Source organism: Hypanus sabinus, chromosome 16 (assembly GCF_030144855.1).
Source record: "Hypanus sabinus isolate sHypSab1 chromosome 16, sHypSab1.hap1, whole genome shotgun sequence".
Classification (NCBI taxonomy): domain Eukaryota; kingdom Metazoa; phylum Chordata; class Chondrichthyes; order Myliobatiformes; family Dasyatidae; genus Hypanus; species Hypanus sabinus.
The window spans coordinates 24,933,082-24,955,102 of record NC_082721.1 but is presented as its reverse complement, the minus strand read 5'-3'; the positions used below and the strand labels follow the sequence as shown (position 1 = coordinate 24,955,102).

Here is a 22,021-nt window from a genome sequence, read left to right as displayed (position 1 = left end):
GAGCAGGATGTGGATATAAAAAACACACAGTGTGGGTTGGTGACTCACTACCATCCATTTAAACACTGTCACGAAGAGTTAAAAATGACCCCAAGAGAGTTAGCAGGATTTTCAATTATAACACAATCCCAGCCAAAACTCTACATGAAACGTCCAGCTGGAATCACTGGATGGAGAATAGAACCCTGGTCAATTTCCCCTTTCTTCCTAAGCCAGGGTCACTGGGTATAAATCGAGACCAGGAACTTGGCTGATTTCCTCTTTTTCTCTGAGCTCCAGAGTCACCTGGTATAGATCAGGAGTAGGAACTATTTTCCTCTTTCTGCAACCCAGAGGTCACACACAGTAAACAAGGGCAAGAATCTAGCCAATTTCCTTCCTCTGAGGACCCTGGGCATGGATGAGTAGGAACTCTTAGCAACTTCTCCTCTGTCCAGCCTAAGGATATAGAAGTAACCTTTGGAGTCTTCAAATTAAATCATCGTTGAGCTTGATAAACAAGAGAAAATAAACTCATTATAGTTCTATTCAAGTTCAGGATGAACTTTACAAATTAAGGTCTTCCTGTAAGGTTTAACCAGAGATAGTGCCAGTGCGACCACTGGCGGACAGACAGCCACACCATTCCTCACAATCTGAGTAAATTCTCTCCCTCTGGCTCTTTACAGAAACTCTCATGATTTTGAGTTTTCAAATCTCATTTACAAGCCTCTGTGACTGCTATACTTTCAAAATAACACAGCAAAAATACAGGAAGCTGTTGTCATGTAAACATATGGCTCACTTATAATTAGTCATATCTTAACTACGGCACAAACCTAACACTAAATTAGTTCTATTTTCCTAAGACTGTCATTCTACCAGCCCTGCCTCCCATTATCATCAGATACAAATGGGACTGCAGAAGCTTTGGGGGTTAATTCATGCCCTACAATGCACAAACTGCACACAGTTTATTAGCATCACCTTAACCTGTAGTCTCATAGAAATACCAGTACCAGCAGATTCCCCTTTACAATGACAACCATCCCGATATGGGAATATATCACCACTCCTTCATTATCAATAGGTTTAAATACCCAAACTCTCCATCTACAGCGCCACGGAACAGCTTCACCACAGGGACTCTGCAATGTTGAAGAAGGCAGCTCACCTCAAGGGCAATTAGGGTGGGTAATAAGTGTCAGCACTGCCAGCTTTATCCCTCTCACAAACTAAAAGAAAAAAAATGCACCAGTTGCATGGAACACTAAAAATCTAGTTACTGAGGGAATTAAACCGACAGTTTGGTTCAGGCAGCAATGCCCGAGACAGCACCACTATCCTAAATACATGCAGATAGAGGGGATCCACACAAAGACTTTTAAAAGGCTTTTCTTCACAACATTAAAGCCAAATGGATTAAGAGACAGTCCGATTGATTACTGAGTTGCTTAAAAAGACAGGATTCTGTGTAATAGTGAATAGCTCTGTTTCAGATTAACAATTAAACGTATTTCAGATTAAATATTCCAAGGGAGGCAGTTTAGAGTCAGAGAGTGATAGAAAAGTACAATTACAAAAGAAAACCCTTTCACCTACCAGGCCCATGTTGACCATCAATTAGCCACATTTGATGATCACCACATACGTTGACATGTACAGCACTAGTGACTGGATATGTCAGATGACCTTTGAAGTAGTTTGAAGCATAGTGAATTGGAGGATGGCAACAGAGATTTCAGAAGGAGCCTACTGAAAGAAAGGCACACAACAGATGAAATTTAATACTAATGTGATTTTAAGGGAAGAATAAGGAGAGAACTTAAAGAATTTGGAGAAACAGAGGAAATGCAAATGTTTGTACACAAATGTGTGAGGATGCTGGGATATTGACTTTGATTAGAAAAGGCAAAGAACAGAAGCATGATAAACCATTTTTCTAGGCTCAGGTGAGGTTCTGGGTCAACACCAAGTGGGATGGGAAAGTTACTGGTGTGGACCTGGGGATTTAGGGCTCCTATTATTTACTGAAGATGGAGAAGTAGGAAAATTTTATTCCAAATCAAGAAAGTTTTGACAAAGTAAATAAGGAAAATCTGCTCCTTGTGGGAAAAGCATTAATCAGTAGAGAAACAGATTTGATGTGTTTTATGGAATTTTTATGCGTGATCTGAGAGGGAAGTAGAAGCAAAATCACAAGGAATTTTTTTTTTAAAGGGCTAAATAGGAAGAAAGCGGCCCAACTTTGAAGGCAGGAGAGGTTTCGTATAACTAACAGACAGCAGAACCGTGATTGATCCAGCAGCTTTCTTCATGATCCTCCCCCGTGAAACAGCATATTATGTTGAAAATATATTCAGCACAACACATTTGTGTAGCGGGGTATCTGTTGAAGAATGTACAAAAGGGAAAGATGCATAGGTTATTTCAAAATATTACAAGAAGGGTGTTTCAGTGTAATAATGAGAAGAGGGGGTACATCCGATTGGTGTAGGGGGTGTTTCATATAAGAAATTTATTCTATTCAGAGAGTATATTAGCGTTTAACAGTGGGGGACATGCACAGAATGTTATAGTGAGGATACTTCCCTCACTATAACACTCTGTGCATGTCCCTCAATGGGAATGTTATTGTGAGGAGTATACAGTATATATCGGAATTTTGCAGTTTGGGATGTACAATGTAAATCAGAGAGTTACAGTGAAGAATTTGCAGAGTGCCAGATTGTACTGGTGAGGGTTATGCAGTTATCAAAGTGTTGTAATTGCACATATCATAATGTCACATATAAGAATACAAGAAAGAGGAAGTTTTCTGCATCCCGCTCATTCAGTGAGATGCTCCTTGCAAATTACCCGCCCATCCTGCATGTTATTAAATCCCTTCAGTGACCAAAAGTCAATCAATCTCAGCTTCGATATTCATAAAGACCAAGTCTCTGATCTCTCCGGAGATGTGGCTTCCAAACATTCACATCTGATTGATACAAGTTCTTCTCCTCACTGTTCTGTTGGCTGACATTTCAACCGTAACCTCTCAACCTTCCTCAGAACCTGTATGAGATAAGCTCTCCTTCATGTGAACACCAACAATCTCTTCTCATAGGACAACCTACTTCCCCGGAACTATCGTGAAGATGGCAGGTGCTTCATGCTGACACAAGGGGGACCTCAATAGTTCCGAGGTCAGTAATAATCTTATATGACTACGTAAGAGGAAGAATCAGTGTCAAAATGGAATTGGAGAATAACCCAGGAAAAGTTGCACAGCCTTGAGACAGACGGATAATTTGGAGGTGAGATAGAGTTTGTGCAGGGCTGAGAATTAGTGTTTAATTTTTCAGCAACTGAACTTGAACCAAATGTTTTTTTTACAAGTCGGTGCTGTTAGATGGACCCTGCACATTCAACCGCTGAGCCCAGGGTAAGCACCTGGAACTAAGAGCAAGTGTGTGACAGGAGTGGTGGTGACGGTAGGGGAAGAGGGAGTTAAATTGATGGGCGGGGAACTGTGTTTCAGGAGGATCTGGGCATCAAGGGTCAGCTACACAAAATTCAGGACTTTTCCTCCTTCTCTGCAATTTTAGCCAGACCCTGGCGCAAATCATTCAGTTCGTACAGCTTAACGTCGAGGATATCCAGCAGTTTACGAGCATCACGCTGGACCCTCTCTCTGTCGTTCACACAGTCCACCAGGGTCTGCTCCACATCCTGTAGTTGTTGCTCCAGCTCAGCATTCCGGCCCTCTACCTCCTGAGGAAAGAAGGTCAAAGGTCAAATACAAGGCAGGGACGGTTTGGGGTCTGGCTTCAGCTCCACTCCAAATCCTCTCCAACCACACCGTCAAACTCAATCAGCCCAGTCCCTAGCCTTTGTCCATACCTCATCCACTGCATGTGCCTGACCACTTCATGCTGGGACCAGTTTTCACCTGCCAGTGCCTCTTCGTGAGCTCTGCCCCTGATCCCATCACTCCTGCCTTAGTATGCCCCTTCCCATGTTTCTGCTCCCCATTGCTTCTGCATTGGTCCTTTGTGCCCACCCCACATTTCTCCTGTCCCTTTGCTTGCCCCTGCTCCTGCCCCGTCACCTTGCATAGCTGTCGCCTACCTGCAGTCGGAGCAGTGCCTCCTCCCGGTCGCTCTCCAACTCATTCACATCAGATTTCTGACTCCTCAATAACTGGATCTCCTGCAAGAAACAAAACACTTGCTGAGAACTGAGCAAAGTTCAGGGACAATCTCAACCCAGCAGCAAAATCACCCCATGGGATTTGGCACCGGTCAGTGCTCTCCCTGATTCCACAGCACTGGGTCTGAACACAGCCACACTGACAGGGTGCGAGCCAAAACATGCAGTGGCCAGCACAAGCCTGAACACGCTGCATGTATCGCACAATATGACATGTTCCATGTAGTCATGCACCACACACCTACAAGAACATACATTTCACTATTACACGCAAGGTATATGCTGTTCAGACAGGTGATGTCACACACCATGACATGCACAGTCCCATAGCGCACCAGGACACACAACTGTCCCGGGTGCACCAGGACATGCACTGTCCTATCCTGCACCGTCCCATTGTGCACCAGGACACACACTGTCCTATTGCACACCATCCCAATGTGCACCAGGACACGCACTGTCCTATTGCACACCATCCCAATGTGCACCAGGACACACACTGTCCTATTGCACACCATCCCATTGTGCACCAGGACACGCACTGTCCTATTGCACACCATCCCATTGTGCACCAGGACACGCACTGTCCTATTGCACACCATCCCAATGTGCACCAGGACACGCACTGTCCTATTGCACATCATCCCATTGTGCACCAGAACACGCACTGTCCCATTGTGCACCAGGGCACACAACAGTCCCATTGTTCACACGGACACACACCGTCCCACTGTGCACCAAGACACGCACCATCCCACTGTGCACCAGGACACGCACCGTCTCACTGTGCACCAGAACACGCACTGTCCCACTGTGCACCAGGACACGCACCGTCCCACTGTGCACCAGGACACGCACCGTCCCACTGTGCACCAGGACACGCACCGTCCCACTGTGCACCAGGACACGCACCGTCCCACTGTGCACCAGGACACGCACCGTCCCACTGTGCACCAGAACACGCACTGTCTCACTGTGACCAGGACACACACTGTCTCACTGTGCACCAGGACACGCACCGCCTCACTGTGCACCAGGACACGCACTGTCCCACTGTGCACCAGGACACGCACCGTCCCACTGTGCACCAAGACACGCACCGTCTCACTGTGCACCAGGACACGCACCGTCCCACTGTGCACCAGGACACGCACCGTCTCACTGTGCACCAGGACACGCACTGTCTCACTGTGCACCAGGACACGCACTGTCTCACTGTGCACCAGGACACGCACCATCCCACTATGCACCAGGACACGCACCGTCCCACTGTGCACCAGGACACGCACCGTCCCACTGTGCACCAGAACACGCACCGTCCCACTGTGCACCAGGACACGCACCATCCCACTGTGCGCCAGGACACGCACCATCCCACTGTGCACCAGGACATGCACTGTCCTATCGCGCACCAGGACACTCACTATCCCATTGTGCACCCGGACTCGCAGTGCTGCAGGTTACTGAGTAGCAGTTGGTACCCCAGCTATTCCAACATTACCTCCTCTTTCTCCTTTAACAAAGTCTCAAGTTCCTCTACCGATTGGCTGAGGTCTGTGTTCTGAGTTGCAACTGTCACGTTCTCCACGCCCTGTGACTCAAGCTCAATGACCTGGGGGCAGACGGCAGGGTGTATATGAACAAAGGAACACAGGACATTAGCAGCACGAGTAGGCCCCTCAGCCCCGCCCCAACATCCAATATAATCATAGTTGATCCACCCTAGACTCATCTGCTCAGTTGTACCAGTTCTCAATAGCCCTTAATTTGCTGTCTCTTATTCAATATCCCAATGATATCTACCTCCTTGTTAAATACCCCTAATGATATTTACCTCCTTGTTAAATACCCCCAATGACCCAACCACCACAGCCCTCTGAGATAGAGAACACCAAAAGTCGACCATTCTCTGCAAGAACAGGTTCCTTAGCACCTTAGTTTTAAATGACTACCTCCTTTCCTTTCAAGAATGTGTCCTCAAGTGAGATCCTCCTACTACTGGGCACACCTGTCCCACTCTCCAAGGACCTCGTACATTTCAACATCATGCCTCATTCTCCTAGACTCAGAAGAGTATAGATCTGATTTCTTTAGTTACTTGTGAAGGATAGTTTGACTTTTGATTTAACCTGACAACATTCACCCCCAATGATCTCCTTCACCAAGATTTTACTCACTCACACAAACAAACTACCTGAGGCCTAATCCTCCTCTCAACAACCCAGTTTCATGTTGAGACCAACTTGGATACCATATATTCTGCCTTTCCTTCAGGTTATTAATATGAAGTGTAAATTATTGAGGGCCACATTAATATAAATTGTAAATAATTGTAGAGAAAAGCAAGAAAGGATTGGAAAGAGAGTAGTGGTGTGAGTGAGTGAGGGGACAGTGGGAAGATAGAAAGAAGAAAGAGAATGTGGATGGTTGGGGAAGAGAGGGAGGGAAATGGAAGGGGAGTGAGGGAGGAGCAGAAGGGAAGGGAGAAGTGGAGGAAGCAGGGGAAAAAAGATGAGTAAAGTAGGAAATAGAGAGAATGAGGTGAGGAGGAGGAGAGAGGGCAAGGAAAGAGCATTATGACTGCATAAGAAACAGAGAGGATTGAGAAGGAGTAGAGGAAGAGGTGGTTGAAGGAATAGAAGAGGTAGTTAAAGGAATGGGAGGAGAAGTAGAATAGAAAGGAAAAAGATTGTGTACTACTCTGCCCTGTAAATTTTTCAGGAATTAATTTTTAGGAGATGGCTGACGCAAGCAAGACCAGTATTTATGGCTCTCTCCCTTTTGTCCTTGAGCTTGGTGGCCAGTTGGACAGTTTCAGGGTGACGCTAGTGGCTCTTGAGTCAGACTAACACCGGCCAAGGACAGTAGATTTCAGGTACTGGATGGATTTTTTACAACAATCTGGTAGTTTGGTAGTCATTGACAGTTTTAATTTAGATTGCAGGTAACTGCATGAATTGCAGCCCCATAAACGACATGGTGAGATTTGAAAGTTGGTCTTAGGTTTGTTAGTCTCGGCCCCTGAACTACTAACCTAGCCACAGTTGCACCACATTGCTGTTCTGCAGCGAGATACATTGCACCACCACATGTCAGCAGCCCTCTTACTGTTCATTGTGCAGGGGTGGGGGGAGAAGTTCAGTGCCAGGGGCAGAGGAATGCTGGTCCTACACGATAGGGGGTGGCAGAAGAGAATGGATCTCTTCAGCAACAGGCGGCTGTGCATTCAGTTCACACTCCTGTGATAGGAGTGTGGTCTGCCCTTGGAGGCAAATCTAGTACCCTCATCCAGCCCTGTTCCCTGTTTCAGCTAATGACTGTCATTTCCAGCCCCTCTTCCCTTTTGCCATCCAATCTCTTCTTCTCCTTCCAGCTCCTTATCACTTCCTCCCCTCACACAGCCTCCTCCTGTGCCACTTCAGACTCTTTCCCAGCCCACCCCCTCTGTACCCTCTCTGCCACCCGCCAGACTCTCACCCGGTCTCGCAGTTTCTCCGCCTCCTCTTTATATGCAGCCAGCTGCTTCTTCCACTGCTCAACTGTGATGTTTGACTCGTGGAGCGCCTGCACCAGCTTTCCATTACTCTCCTGCAGTGCGAGTAACTCCAGCTCCCAGTGGGGCTCGCTGATGGACCTGGGGAGAGGGAACAAGAGAGGGAGGAACTTGTGAGAGAGAAAATAGTCACAGCATGAGAGAAAGGGAGTAATTACAAAAGAAAGTACGAGAGAGCTAGAAAAGACAAATGAGAGAACAATTGAGAACAAGAGTCAGCAGTAGAGAGGGAGTGAGTGGGGTATAGTGGAAGTGAGAGTAGTAGAGGGGGTGAGAGTAGTAGAGGGGGTGAGAGTAGTAGAGGGGGTGAGAGCAGTGGAGGGGGTGAGAGCAGTGGAGGGGGTGAGAGTGGTGGAGGGGCAAGAGCAGTTGGGGGGGTGAGAGCGGTAGGTAGGGGTGAGAGTCCTGGATCATGTCCACTCTCTAAGGTCTCTCCCACGATCTGAATTACAAGTCTGGTGATGCCACCAGGAGCAGAGGGGGAGAGATGTTGTGTAAGGAAGATTGGCAAAGAGAGGAAGAGAGGGGTTGAAAGTGAGGAAATAAGGACCAGGTTAAGGGAGAGGAAAAGTGTAAATGCTCTGAGAACAAGTCAGAGAATGATGCAAAAAAGAAGACAGAAAGAGGTAAGAGTGTTAGACCGCAAAGAGAGTGATAGTTTTGGACAAAGTGGTTAAAAGAGGTGGGAATGAAATTGAAACTGTGGAAGAGTTGAGAGAGAAGGAGAGAATGAAAACATAAAATATTGTGAAAAAGACAATGAGAGGGAGATGGGTGTGGAGGGGGAAGAGAGAAAGAACCAAAAAGCCTGACGCCAGTGTATTTTAAACCAGCCTCTGGCGGGATGAAACTGAACCATGACCAGTAAGCACAAGTGCTGAGTAAAATCACGTGGACGTACAAACAGCCGCTCTAGAATTACAACAGGAGAATAGCTTGTAGCAGGTTCTGCACACACTGACTCTCACTCGTGTACAGGCCACACACAGATTCAATGGAGGTATGGGTTGGAAACATCATAGGAAACCTACAGCACCATGCAGGCCCTTCAGCCCACAATGCTGTGCCGAACATGTTAGAAATTACCCAGGGTTTCCCATAATCTCTGTGGCATAATCCAGTTGCATAATCTCTGACTGGAGTGTGGGTCCCACAGATACTTACACTCATTGAAATATGGATTCTGCCCAGAGCAACTCAACTGTGTACGTGTGCATACACACACACACACACACACACACACACACACACACGGGTATGAATCATACTCGCACTGACTCTCATTGGGGTACAAATCTCACGTACACACACCAAACATTGACTTTCACTGACATACGGGTCCCATACATATACTGACTCTCACTGGGACACGAGTCCATCAGTTATGCTTACAACGGGATTTGGCCTCAACAGACACACCAACTCTCACAAGGGTATGGGTTCCAAACGCATGATCACTCTAAAAGGACTCCCATCGGTGTGTGGGTTGACTGCACTCCATTCCTGAGCCTTGCGTACTGACCCAGTTCTGGTGCTGTTTGAATCTGCAAACATAGATCCTTCTCTTTACACAGTGTGTCTCTCTGCCACCACGCAGGTAGGGATTTAACCAGAGACCCTCACATCGACAAAGATTACCAGAAAGAAGTGTGAGCAAGAGTTTCAGAGCAGCTTGATGATGTAATCCACGATTTGACGCAATCTGTGCAAAGAGAATTTCCTGCTGCAGCTGCTTCTTTGCCGTAGAATCAACTGTCAGGATGTGAGACAATGTGCGGTAAGTGGGACTGGGGCAAGAAGCAACCCCAGTGAGGGACTTACCCCTGGGAGAAGAGAGACTTGATCCGAGCGCTGTCCAGCATCATTTCTCCATCACAGCTCTCGGAATGGTAAAGTTTCGGAAGACCGCTCCCATTTGCACTGGCGAGCTGCAGTGGGGGGGAATTAAAATCGATGGACAAGTCCTACAACAGGGGAGGAGAGATTCAGTAAATCTAATGTTCAGAGGGTGGAGAAAGAGGGAAGCTAATTGTAATACCAGCATATAAAACAGGAATAAAAACATCTTAGCACACCCCCCCCCCCCCCGAGACAGAGAATTCAGACTGCAGAGACAGACACTAGATTCTGCAAAATGAAACAACTCCTATCCTTGAAATAAAGGAGCTTCCTCTCCTGGGGCCAAAAGCAATCCTGATCCTGAGAGATTCTCATCCCAGGAATGAAGGAGGACTCCCAATCCTGGAAATGTAGGGCTCCTGTTCCCAAAAATGAGGGTCTTCTGATCTACGAATGAGGGGCCCCTTAGTCCCAGGAATGAGGGGCTCCCAATCCTGGGATAAGGAGATAGTTGTAAAATGGAAGAAAATGTTTTGCAGAGGTGTTTGAGGAGACTGGGAAAAGAAAGAGGGCTAAATAGACAGAAAGAAAGAGAGGAAGCAGGGTAAAGGGAATAAGAGGGAGTGAGAGGGAGGGTCTCAGAAAAAAAAGCACTGTCTGAAAGGAGTAAAGCTTTGCAGAAATGAGGCCAAGCTCTGGTAACCAAAGGAACATAAAGGGAAGTAAGAAAATGAGAAATGACATAGCAGAGAGAAACAAAACTGCGAGCAAGAGACAGGCTTGGACAGAAGGAAGGCGTGAGCATTGGAGTACTTGATGCAGGAAAAACAGATGTGTCAGTCTGTCAGAGTTGGAACTATTTGTGTGGCACCAGCCCCTCCCCCAGCAGCTCTGTGTTATTCAGGGTCAGCAGATTATCCACGCTCTGCTCTGTAGGGAGGGAGAGTAGGGGAAGCCAGAGAGAAAAAGAGGGTGCAGGAGTTGTAATGAAAGAGAACAAGATAAGGTGCTATATTCGCAGTGGTCTGCACGTGAGACTTATTGAACCAAGATGCATTCTAGTAAATATTTTTCTTTCTGCATGAAGGGACATTCACTTAAGGAGTCACAGCAGGTCCCTGTTGAACGCAGTGTACTCTGGGGACAGACAGGCTCAGGTGCAACAGCTGCTGGTCCTTCTCGCCAATCCCACTATCTGTTGGTGAGATCGATTCCAGTGGGTAAACTCCAAGCATTGGCTTACACAATCACATTAACAAACATAAGATAACCCCAGAGAGCCTTATAGCTTTATTTTGTATCTAACCCGTACACTGATCAGGCCTAGAAAAGACCCTGCCTCAAAAGTGTTTGATGGGCTAGCACAGAGGGAGCTGAGTTCTGTATTTATCCCTGTTGTCCTGCTCTGGGTGTGTTTGGTGGGCAAGTGTAGAGCAATCTTTACACTCGATCTAACTCAGAATGCCCAGTGATTAGAATTTCATTATACTCCAATGGATGACAGCGCACTGATTCTGATCACTCTCCAAGGTAAAAGATCAGATTATTTTTGGTCCTGTCCTACATTGCTGACTAGCAGAAGATGAATTAATCGCGGGGCTGAGGATTGTTGCAACAGCTGATTCATGTAAATAATTCTCTGACCTACTAAATCCCAGCTTCAGCTACCATTATACACAGAAACAGGAGCAGCCACCGAGTTGTCTATGCTCTGCCTCCCCCACCAGAATATCCATAAAATCCATGCAACCTCTGGCCAATCTGTCTTTCTCACCCATTACCCAGTTAACCCCCTCCCTCCACTGCCCTCGCCTAATCACTCCCTTTCAGCAGCTCTCCCTCTCAGTTACTCTCCCTTGTGGCCTCACTCACTTGGCCAGAAATACACAGGTTCAACAGGAGAGTGACACAGTGGCGTAGCTGGTAAGGCCCTGGCCTCATAGCTCCAGTGTCTTGGGTTCAGGCCCGTCCTCCAGTGCTGCCCGTGTAAAATTTGCACGTTCTCTCTCTGTGACCGTGTGGGTTTCCTCCAGATTCTCCGGTTTCCTCTCACAGCCCAAAGCTTCCCAGAGGGTTAACTGGCCACTGTAAGCTGCTGCCAGAGTGTTGGTGAGTGGTAGATTCTGAGGAAGGTTGATGGGAGAATAAAGAGTGTGGTTGATGGTCCGTGTACAGAGCAGCCCACTACCGTACTGTAAGACTCCACTCTGTGAGTCTCTCAGGCATCAAACCTGCAGAGTCACAATGGTAAGTCTGTGCCAGAGTAAATGCTACAACATTTTGGAGAAGGTTGTTAAGAAGCTTAAGACCCAATGACCATTAAGAAACACTGGGGAAGAGGATTCACGTACCAGAGAGATAGGTATACAATTCCAGTCTATATACCAGGGGAGGGAGATATATAGAGACTGATTTTCCACTGGAATATTGTCATGCACTAGGGAGAAATGAATTAATTAAGGCCAAGGTAGATTTCTGACCCAAGAGGAAGGATTATGACGGGGGAAAGTTGTTTATGCACCAGAGTTATGCTAAGGAGGTTGCAGTCAAGGCAAATGGATTTACACACTATCAGGAGGATTTGATGCATCAGAGGAGTCGAATTAACATACAAGGGGTCAGATTTACATCCCACACACTGGGGGTTTGGATTTACATGCTGGATGTGGATTCATAAGCTATGGAGTTAACCTGCCAGTCGGTCACTTTACACTGTTACCTGTGGGGTCGTAATCTCTAGTGCTGGGTTTGTCAGTTCCGTTTTATCCTGGGATTTCTCTCTTGCCAAGCGAGCTGCTTCTTTCACCTCTTGAAACCTCTCTGCAAACTTCAACAAGGCATGAAGATCAGAACTCACATTCAAATATAGAAGCATGTCTCTGGTTCTGAACACCCCTTTCATCTCATCTCATCCCAACCCCTTCCTCATCTGCCCTACCCACCGATCCCCGCTCCCACTTCCTTGCTACCTTCCACACTCCCCTTGGTAACTCCTTCTAACCTGACAATTTTAGATCCCCCTCCAGCCTTGAACCTCCCAGCCATGCCTTCAATCTCTCGTCCAGTGACCTCTCCAGCTTCCAGCAATCAGTGCATCTCCTCCATTTCCTGGACATCTGCACTTCCCATCTTCCCACTGCATTAACAGGGATAAAGTTCCTCTTGGCCTCACCTACCATCCCATGAGCCTCTGCATCCAACACATCATCCTCCGCAACTTCCACCATCTTCAACGGGATCCTACCACCAAACACATCTTTACTTCCCCCTCATTCCGCAGGGATCGTTTCCTCTGTGATTCTCTTGCCCATTTGGCCCTCCCCGCTAATCTCCCCCTAGCACATATCCCTACAAGTGACAGATATGCTATACCTGCCCTTTCACCTCAATTTAGGGCCCCAGGCAGTTGTAGCAGGTGAGGCAACACTTCACCTGTGAATCTGCTGGGGTCGTTAATTGTATCCAGTACTCCTTATGAGGCCTCCTCTATGTTAATAAGACCTGATGTAAATCTGGGGACAACTTTGTCAAGCACCTCTACTCTATATGCCGAAAGTGGAATTTCCTGATTGGCCAACCATTTTAATTCCCATTCTTGTTCTGACATTTCAGTCCATTGCCTCCCCTTCTGCCACAATAGGGCCACTCTCAGGATGGAGGAGCAACATCTGATAATCCAATTAGGTAGCCTCCAATCTGATCGTATGAACATTGATTTCTCCTTCTGGTATTTTATTTCTTTTCTCCTCTCCCCTTCTCTCATCTTCTATTCCCCAGTCTGGACTCTTATCTCTTCTCCTCACCTGCCTATCACCTCCCTCTGGTGCCCCTCCTTTCTTCCTTTTTTGCCCCACACATTTTCTCCAGCCCTTTCCCTTCTCACCTACTTGTCTTCATTTAACACCTTCTAGCTAGTTCTCCTTCCTCTCCACCCAACTTTTTATTCTGGTGTCTTCCCCCTTCCTTTCCAGTCCAAATGAAGTGTCTTGGCCAAAAATGGTGACTGTTCATCTATTGTCATAGATGCTGCCTGACCTGCTGAGTTCCTCCAGCATTCTGTAGGTTGCTCTGGATTTCCAGCCTCTGCAGAATCTCTCGTGAGTTAATGCCTCGGATGGCTAGTTCCTGTAATTCCCTGCAGGAGACTGTTCTCCAGCTCTGGGACCCAGTTGTCAAGTGCGGTTTCTCCAACACAAACGCTACCCTGCTAGAACTGGCCAGATACCTGTGCAAGCTGCTGCTCAGAGTTGAAGCCCAGGCCATAGACTGTGTTGGCGCGACTGTCGGCCCATTGCCCAAATTTCTGCGAGGTTTTGGTGAAACTCATATTGGGCGTGATGGTGCTGTTGATAATTGCCTGGAAAACAAAACCAGTTGTTAGTCTTACTGCTGGCAAAACCATGGCAGGCAATTCTATTCAGCGGGTTTAGCCAAATGGTCGGTGTGTATTGAATGAATCAGCTAGCCAAGGGGGAAATGTCTACACAGACAGAATCATGACAAAATTTGTGATAACTACCGGTGCTGAGTAAGCCTGGTTGTGGTGTACATGTAATCTGTTACTCTGTGTACAGCATTACCTCTGCAGTCTTTTGTGATGTGTACAAGGTCTGATTGGTGTGTGCACAAAGTCTGGTCATACAGTGTAACACAGAGCAGTCTGTGCAATGCAGTCGTAGTATATACACAATTCCATTACAGTGGCAATATGTACGCATTATATACACTGGCTGACCGAAGCATTTCTGCAGGTGCATGCATTCCACTGACAGTATGTGCGCTGTCCCGTGGCTGCAGGTACACCATCCAGTACAATGTCCAGTACTGACTGCAGTGTGTCTGTGAGACTCTTGGGCACAGATTCTTCGCAGTCTTCTCATGCCTGAGTCGCTGAGTTACCTTGGTGCCCCCGACGCTGATGATCCGGTAAACATTGCGGGTGCTGTCGTAGAAGAAGGAGACGGTAACAGCGTGCTTGCTGGCTGGGATCCAGTTCCGCTTGGTCGTTGGGTCGATCTGGAAAACGTGAGCTCGAGCGCTGAAAATTGGTTGTTCCCTGCAACAGGAAACGGTGGGAGGGGTCAAACCCTGGCGAGGGACCTATCTGCACCCCCCCAGGCCAAGCCATCTGCAGTAATCAATGGTCACATCCATCAGAGATGCAGAGTAGAATAGGTACTTCCCACCCGAGGCCCCATGAAGAGGGATGGGTTCCCACAGCACAACAGATCTATTGTAAAAGACCGGCAAGATGTTTACAAGATGAAAGCTAACTCTACAATGCCCGTCTAATTAACTGAACTTCAAATACCCAGCTAGCTTTATGGAATTCAGACTCAGGCCTCTGGTTCATGAATTCAATGTCAGGATTTCCAGTCCAAGAACATAAATACTGTAACAACCACGAGCACTATCGTTCAGTTTGTAGAGGAGCCTGGTACCTGGCACCAAGGCATGCAAACCAGCCTCCTCTTATCAACTCCGTCTTAACTTTCACACTGCCTTGGGCAAACAGCCAACATGGTCAAGCACCCTCCCACACTGGTCATTCTCTCTTCTCCCCTGCGAGCTGGATCAACACACTGACACGTGTGGAGTCTTGTGTGCTTCAAGGACTCCAACTCAGGACCACCCATGTTGGAACGGGTGTGGATGAGATGCCAATGACTGATCCAACCCCGGTTCCCGATTGGACAGAGTCGCGTCTGCCCCTCCTGGGCCGCACCTCACTTAGAAGTGTAAATGCCAACAAGTTTTCTCTTCTCACCCTTCCTTTGGGTTGAAGATACAAATGTATTCTAAAGAGGGGGATAAAGCAACCGTGGCTGACAAGGGAAGTGAAAGGCAGCAAAGAAATCCAAGAGTGGCAGGGGTAGAAGTGAGTGTAGTCCCTACGACTAAGGAGAAGGTGCTTGGAAAGCTGAAAGGTCTAAAGCTGGATGAAAAGATTGTGGAGGCATCAGTAGTGATCTTTCAAGAATCACTAGATTCTGAAATGGTTCCAGAGGGCTAGAAAATTGTAAAAATCACCCCACTCTTTAAGAAGGGAGCGGGGTAACAGACAGGAAATTCTAGGCCAGTTTGCCTGACTTTCATGATTGGCAGGATGTTGGATTCCACTATTAAGGATGAGGTTTGGGGATTTAAAAAAGGATTTAAAAAAGACTGAAGTCAGCATTATTTCCTTATGGAGAAATCTTGCCTAACAAATCTGTAGGAATTCTTTGAGTAAATAAAAGGCAGGATTAACAAAGGAGAGTCAGTGAATGTTGTTTACTTGGAATTTATAAGGCTTTTGATAAAGTGCCATGCATGAGACTGTTAAACAAGATTAGAGCCTATAGTATTACAGAAAACATACTAGCATGGATAGAAGCAACACACATAAAATGCTGGAGGCCCGAAATGTCGACTGTTTACTCTTTTCCATAGATGCTGCCCGACATGCTGAGTTCCTTCAGTATTTTAGATCATAAAACCATATGACATGGAAGCAGAATTAGGCCATTTGGCCCATCAAGTCTGCTCCACCATTCCATCATGGCTGATCCTTTATCCCCTCCTCAGCCCCACTCCACAACCTTCTCCCCATAACCTTTGAATCCGATCAAAAACCCATTAAACTCTGCCTTAAAGATACCTAACTACCTGGCCTCCACAGCTGCCACTCTCTCCACTTCTGATCCCTCCATGAGGATTGCTATGTGTTCCTTCGTCTTACCCTTCCTGAAGTCCACAATCAGCTCTTTTGTCTTACTGATGTAGAATGCCAGGTTGTTGCTGTGGCACCACTCCACTAGTTGGCATATCTCACTCCTGTACGCCCTCTTGTCACTACCTGAGATTCTACCTACAACGGTTGTATCGTCAGCAAATTTATAGATGGTATTTGACCTATGCCTAGCTACACAGTCATGTGTATACAGGGAGTAGAGCAGTGGGCTAAGCACAGACCACTGAGGTGCGCCAGTGTTGATCATCAGCGAAGAGGATATGTTATCACCAATCCGCACAGATTGTGGTCTTCCGCTTAGGAAGTCAAGGATCCGATTGCAAAGGGAGGTGCAGAGGCCCAGGTTCTGCAACTTCTCAACCAGGATTGTGGAGACCTCTGGACCCTCTCCAATGCCAGCATATCTTTTCTTAGATGAGGAGCCCAAAACTCTTTACTGAAAATGAGGCCTCACCAGTGCCTTCTAAAGCTCAGCATCACATCCATCCTCTTGTATACTAGACCTCTTGAAATGGATGCTAACATTGCACTTGCCTTCTCACCACCGACTCTACCTGCAAGTTAACCTTTAGGGTGTTCTGCACAAAGACTTCCAAGTCCCTTTGCATCTCAGATTTTTGGATTTTCTCCCCATTTAGAAAATAGTCTGCGCATTTATTTCTTCTACCAAAGTGCACAACCATGCATTTTCCCACATTGTATCTTATTTGCCACCTTCTTGCCCATTCTCCTAATCTGTCTAAGCCCTACGCAGCCTACCTGCTTCCTCAACACTGCTTGCCCCCCACCAATCTTTGTATCATCTGCAAACTTGGCAACAAAGTCATTTATTCCATCATCTAAATCATTGATATACAGCACAAAAAGAAGCGGTCCCAACACCAACCACTAGTCACTGGCGGCCAACCAGAAAAAAGATCCTTGTATTCCCACTTGCTGCCTTCTACCAATCAGCCAAAGGTCTAACCTTGCCAGTCACTTTCCTGTAATGCCATGGGCTCTTAACTAGGTAAGCAGTCTCATGTGTGACACCTTGTCAAAGGCCTGCTAAAAGTCCAAATATCCACTACATCCTCTTTATCTATCCTACATGTAATCTCCTCAAAGAATTACAACAGGGTTGTCAGGCAAGATTTCCCCTGAAGGAAACCATGCTGACTTTGTCCTATATCACCAAGTACTACATAACCTCATTCTTGATAATTGACTCCAACATCTTCCCAACCACTGAGGTCAGGCTAACTGGTCTATAATTTCCTTTCTGCTGTCTTCCTCCTTTTTTAAAGAGTGGGGTTACATCTGCAATTTTCCAGTCCTCTGGCACCATGCAATGATTTTTGAAAGATCATTATCAATGCCTCTACAATCTCTACCACTACCTCTTTCAGAACCCTAGGGTGCATTTCATCTGGTCCGGATGGTTTATGTCCCCTTAGGTCTTTTAGCTTTTTGAGCACCTTCTCCCTTGTAATAGTAACTACACTCACTTCTCTTCCCTCACACCCTTCAACATCTGGCACACTGCTTGTGCCTTTCACAGTGAAAACTGATGCAAAATACTCATTTAATTCATCCGCCATTTCCTTGTCCCCCATTATTTTTCTCCAGCTTCATTTTCTAGCAGTCCTATTTCTACTCACATCTCTCTTTTATTTTTTACATACTTGAAAAAGATTTTACCATCTACTTTGATACTGTTTACTAGCTAGCTTTCATATTTAATCTTTTCCCTCCTAATAGTCCTCTAGTTGGATTTTAAAAGCTTCCCAATCCTCTATTTTCCCAGTAATTTTTGCTTGGTTGTATGTCCTCTCTTATGCTTTTACATTGGCTTTGCCTCCCCTTGTCAGCCACGGTTGTACTATTTTGCCAATTGAGTATTTCTCTGTTTTTGGAATACATCTATCCTGCACCGTCTTCATTTTTCCTAAAAACGCACTCCATTGCTGCTCTGCTGTCATCCCTGCCAGCATCACCTTCCAATTCACTTTGGCCATCTCCTCTCTCATACCACTGTAATTTCCTTTACTCCACTGAAATACTGCTGTCAGTCTTTACTTTCTCCCTATCAAATTTCAAGTTGAACTCAATCATATCATGTTCACTGTCTCTGAAGGGTTATTAAGCTCCCTAATCACCTCTGGTTCATTACATAACACCCAATCCAATATAGCTGATCCCCTAGTAGGCTCAACGACAAACTGCTCTAAAAAGCCATCTCTTAGGCATTCAAACTTACTCTTGACTTCCATTTTCAAACTGATTTTCCCAATTGACCTGCATGTTGAAATCTCCCATGACTATCATAACATTGTCCTTCTGACACACCTCTTCTATTTCCTGTTGTAAACTGTGGTCCATATCCCAGCTACTGTTGGGAGGCCTGTATATAACTGCCATCAAGGTCCTTTTACCCTTGCAGTTTCTTAACTCAACTGACAAGGATTCAACATCTTCCAATCCTATGTCATATTTTTCTACTGATTCGATGCTATTCTTTACCAGTAGAGCCACACCACCCCCTCTGCCAACCTTCCTATCCCTCCACTACAACATGTAACCTTGGACGTTGAGCTCCCAAGTGCAACCATCAACCATTTTGTGTATGTTGCTTTGGATTTCCAGCATCCGCTGATTTTCCCGTCTTAATAGCATGGATTGAAGCTTGGCTGACTGGAAGGAGGCAAAGATTGGGAAGTAAAGAGGGCTGTTTCTGATTGGCTGCCAGTGACCTGTGTTGTTTCACAGGGGTCAGTGTTGGGACCACTTCTCTTCACATTACTTGTCAGTGATCTGGATGACAGAAAAGATGGCTTTGTGGCCATATTTGTGGATGATACAAAGATAAGTGGAGGTAGTGTCAAGGAAGCAGGTAGACTGCAGAAGGGCTTGGACAAATTAGGAGAATGGGCAAAGAAGTGGCAGATAGATTGCAGTGTAGGGAAATGTACAGTTATGTACTTTTTTTTTAGAAGGAATAATGGGGTAGGCTGTTTTCTAAATGGGGAGCAAATTCAGAAATCAGAGGTGCAAAAGGATGGGAGACACTGTGCTGAATTCCTTAAATGTTAACTTTCAGGCTGAGTCTATGGTAAGGAAGGTAAAGACCAGAAGACATAGGAGCAGAACAAGACCATTCAGCCCATCAATTCTGCTCTGCAATCCAATTATGACTGATTTATTATTGCTCTCAAACCCATTCTCCTGTCTTCTACCCATAATTTTTGACACCCTGACTAATCAAGTCATTAAGGTAAATGCAATGTTAGCATTCATTTCGAGAGGGCCAGAATATTAAAGCAAGGGTGTAATGCTGAGATTGAGGGTTTATAGGACATTGGTCAGACTGCAATTTGACTAGTGTGAGCAGCTTTGGGCTCCTTATCTATGAAATGATGTTGGAGAGGGTCAAGAGGAGGTTCACACGAATGATCCTGTAAACGTTGATAATTCTGTTCCTTCTATGGATCTTGCATGATCTGCTGAGCAGATGTGGAGAGATGTTTCCTATTTTGGGGGAGTCTAGGACCAGAGGGCACAGCCTCAGAATGCAAAGATGCCCCCTTTATAACAGAAATTAGGAGGAATTTATTTAGCCAGCAGGTGGAGAATCTGTGGAATTCGTTGCCAGACGGCTGTGGAGGCCAGGTCATTGGTTTATTTAAAGCAGAGGTTGATACTTTCTGGATTAGTCAGGGTGTCAAAGGTTACGGGGAGAAGGCAGGAGAATGGGGTTGAGAGGGATAATAAATCAGCCTTGATGGAATGGAAGAACAGACTCAGCTGAATGGCTTGATTCTGCTCCTATATCTTATGGTCTTTACTTGTCTACCTGCACAACATTTTCTCTGTAACTATTATTATTTTCTATTACTATTATAATACTATTAATATTATAATACTATTTTCTGCATTGTTTTCCTTTTTATCATGTTGATATACTTAACTATGGATAACCTGTAAGGATGGCACAGAAATAAAAGCTTTTCACTATATCTCAGTACATAATAAACCATTTTCAATTACAATCCCTCACCTAGGTGCTGCTCCACCATTCAAGCTATGAGAGAGAGAGAAGAAAAACTAAGTGGTCTTAGGGACGAAGAGTTCCAGCCATAAGGACAGAATGAAGAGCACAAATAATTTACTGGAGGGACTCCGCAGGTTATGCAGAACGTGTGGGAGAAATGGAATGTCCATGTTTCAGGTTGAAACCCTCCGTTGTCTCCAATGGACAGAATGAAGAACAGGGTTTTGCGAGTCTCTTGGAGAGGTGTTTTGATAGAGCTGTTAAAATCATGCAGGGTTAGATGGAGAAATTGTAAAGCAACTTTAATTACACTCACAGTTTGTTAGCTGTGTGGATTTTAAGGTACTTGAGATTAAGAGAAAAAGGACCCAAGGGAAAGGGCTCAGCCTTTGAGTTTATTAGAGGGAAGACTGGCAGGTTCCTGGGTATTAAGGAATTCAAGGGTATGAAGGTTTGAGGGGAGATCGGTAGGTTCCTGGGTATTAAGGAATTCAAGGGTATGAAGGTTTGAGGGGAGATCGGTAGGTTCCTGGGTATTAAGGAATTCAAGGGTATGAAGGTTTGAGGGAAGATCGGTAGGTTCCTGGGTATTAAGGAATTCAAGGGTATGAACATTTGAGGGGAGATCAGTAGGTTTCTTGCTGTTAAAGAATTTGAGGGAAGTTCAGTAGGTTCTGCACTGTTAAGGAATTCAAGGGTATGAAGATTTGACGGAAGGTCAAGTTCCTCACTGTTAAGGGATTCGAGGGTATGAAGATTTGAGGGGAAAAACAGTAGTTACCTCGCTGTTACAGAATTCAAGGGTATGGAGACTTGAGGGAAGATCAATAGGTTCCTGACCATTAAGGAATTCAAGGGTATTGCAGGGAAATGGCAGTGAGGTGGGTGGTCAGCCAATGGTGAATGGGGGAGCAGGCCTGAGGTGCCAAATGGCCTATTCCTCCTCCTATCAATGCTCTTCTGTAGAAATTTCTTCCCGTGCTAGTGCTGCTGCTTCCGAGCTCCAGGGTTTAATCCTGACCTGAGATGCTGTTGGGGTACAGAGTTTGCTCATTCCCTCCATGACTGTGTGGGTTTCCTCTGGGTGCTCTGGAGTCCTAAAGACATGCTGGTAGGTTGACTGGCTGGAGTAAATTCCCCCTAGTGTATATGAAGGGCATATTGAATCAAAAGGGAGTTGATTGACATGTGTGAGAGAGAATACAAGTCAAAGGGATCAGAGAACTAAGGAGAGGAGGAACGTTAATAATGGAATTGTTCTCTTAGAACCAGCATAGAACTCCTGTCATGTTCTGAGTAAAAGATAAGATATCCTGAATCGCTGACTTATTGTGTGATCCCTGGTTCTAGACACCCCAGTTAGGGTAAGCATCCACTCCAACTTCCCTCCACTGAGAATCAGTATATCCTTGTTCTCCATTGCCACCTCCTTCAAAATCCTAGAGTGCAGGGGATTTGTTGCCTTTTGGTCTCACTAATTTCTCCAAAACCACTTTCTGGGTGTAAGCCGACTCCGTATTTCCCAGAGTGATGAACAAGCACTCCCACTGGGTGTGAGGTGCTTTGGAACGTCCTGCATTGGTGAAAGATGCTGGAAAAATGCAAAGCCATCCCTTCATCTGGTTGGAGGTGGGAAAGCCTCTAACCATCAAACATTCTGAAACAGCCATGGCAGAATTCTCACCAAGGATCA

General features: G+C 45.9%; 1 protein-coding gene across 4 annotated transcripts in view; it reads right to left on the bottom strand.

Annotated features, from left to right (window-relative positions):
* Nucleotides 1–1,950: 1,950 nt before the first annotated feature.
* LOC132406099 (homer protein homolog 3-like) overlaps nucleotides 1,951–22,021 on the bottom strand; it is a 45,901-nt gene continuing 25,830 nt past the window's right edge. For 3 of the 4 annotated variants that reach the window (XM_059991317.1, XM_059991319.1, XM_059991318.1), the window contains exons 4-11: nucleotides 14,465–14,621; nucleotides 13,791–13,922; nucleotides 12,285–12,392; nucleotides 9,548–9,690; nucleotides 7,651–7,807; nucleotides 5,675–5,785; nucleotides 4,093–4,173; nucleotides 1,951–3,735 (exon numbers count right to left, since the gene is read on the bottom strand). In XM_059991317.1, coding sequence (XP_059847300.1) covers nucleotides 3,538–3,735; nucleotides 4,093–4,173; nucleotides 5,675–5,785; nucleotides 7,651–7,807; nucleotides 9,548–9,690; nucleotides 12,285–12,392; nucleotides 13,791–13,922; nucleotides 14,465–14,621 — 1,087 coding nt within the window. In that variant the 3' untranslated portion in view covers nucleotides 1,951–3,537. The remainder of the gene's footprint in view (nucleotides 3,736–4,092; nucleotides 4,174–5,674; nucleotides 5,786–7,650; nucleotides 7,808–9,547; nucleotides 9,691–12,284; nucleotides 12,393–13,790; nucleotides 13,923–14,464; nucleotides 14,622–22,021) is intronic. The other variant, XM_059991320.1, reaches the window with a different exon arrangement.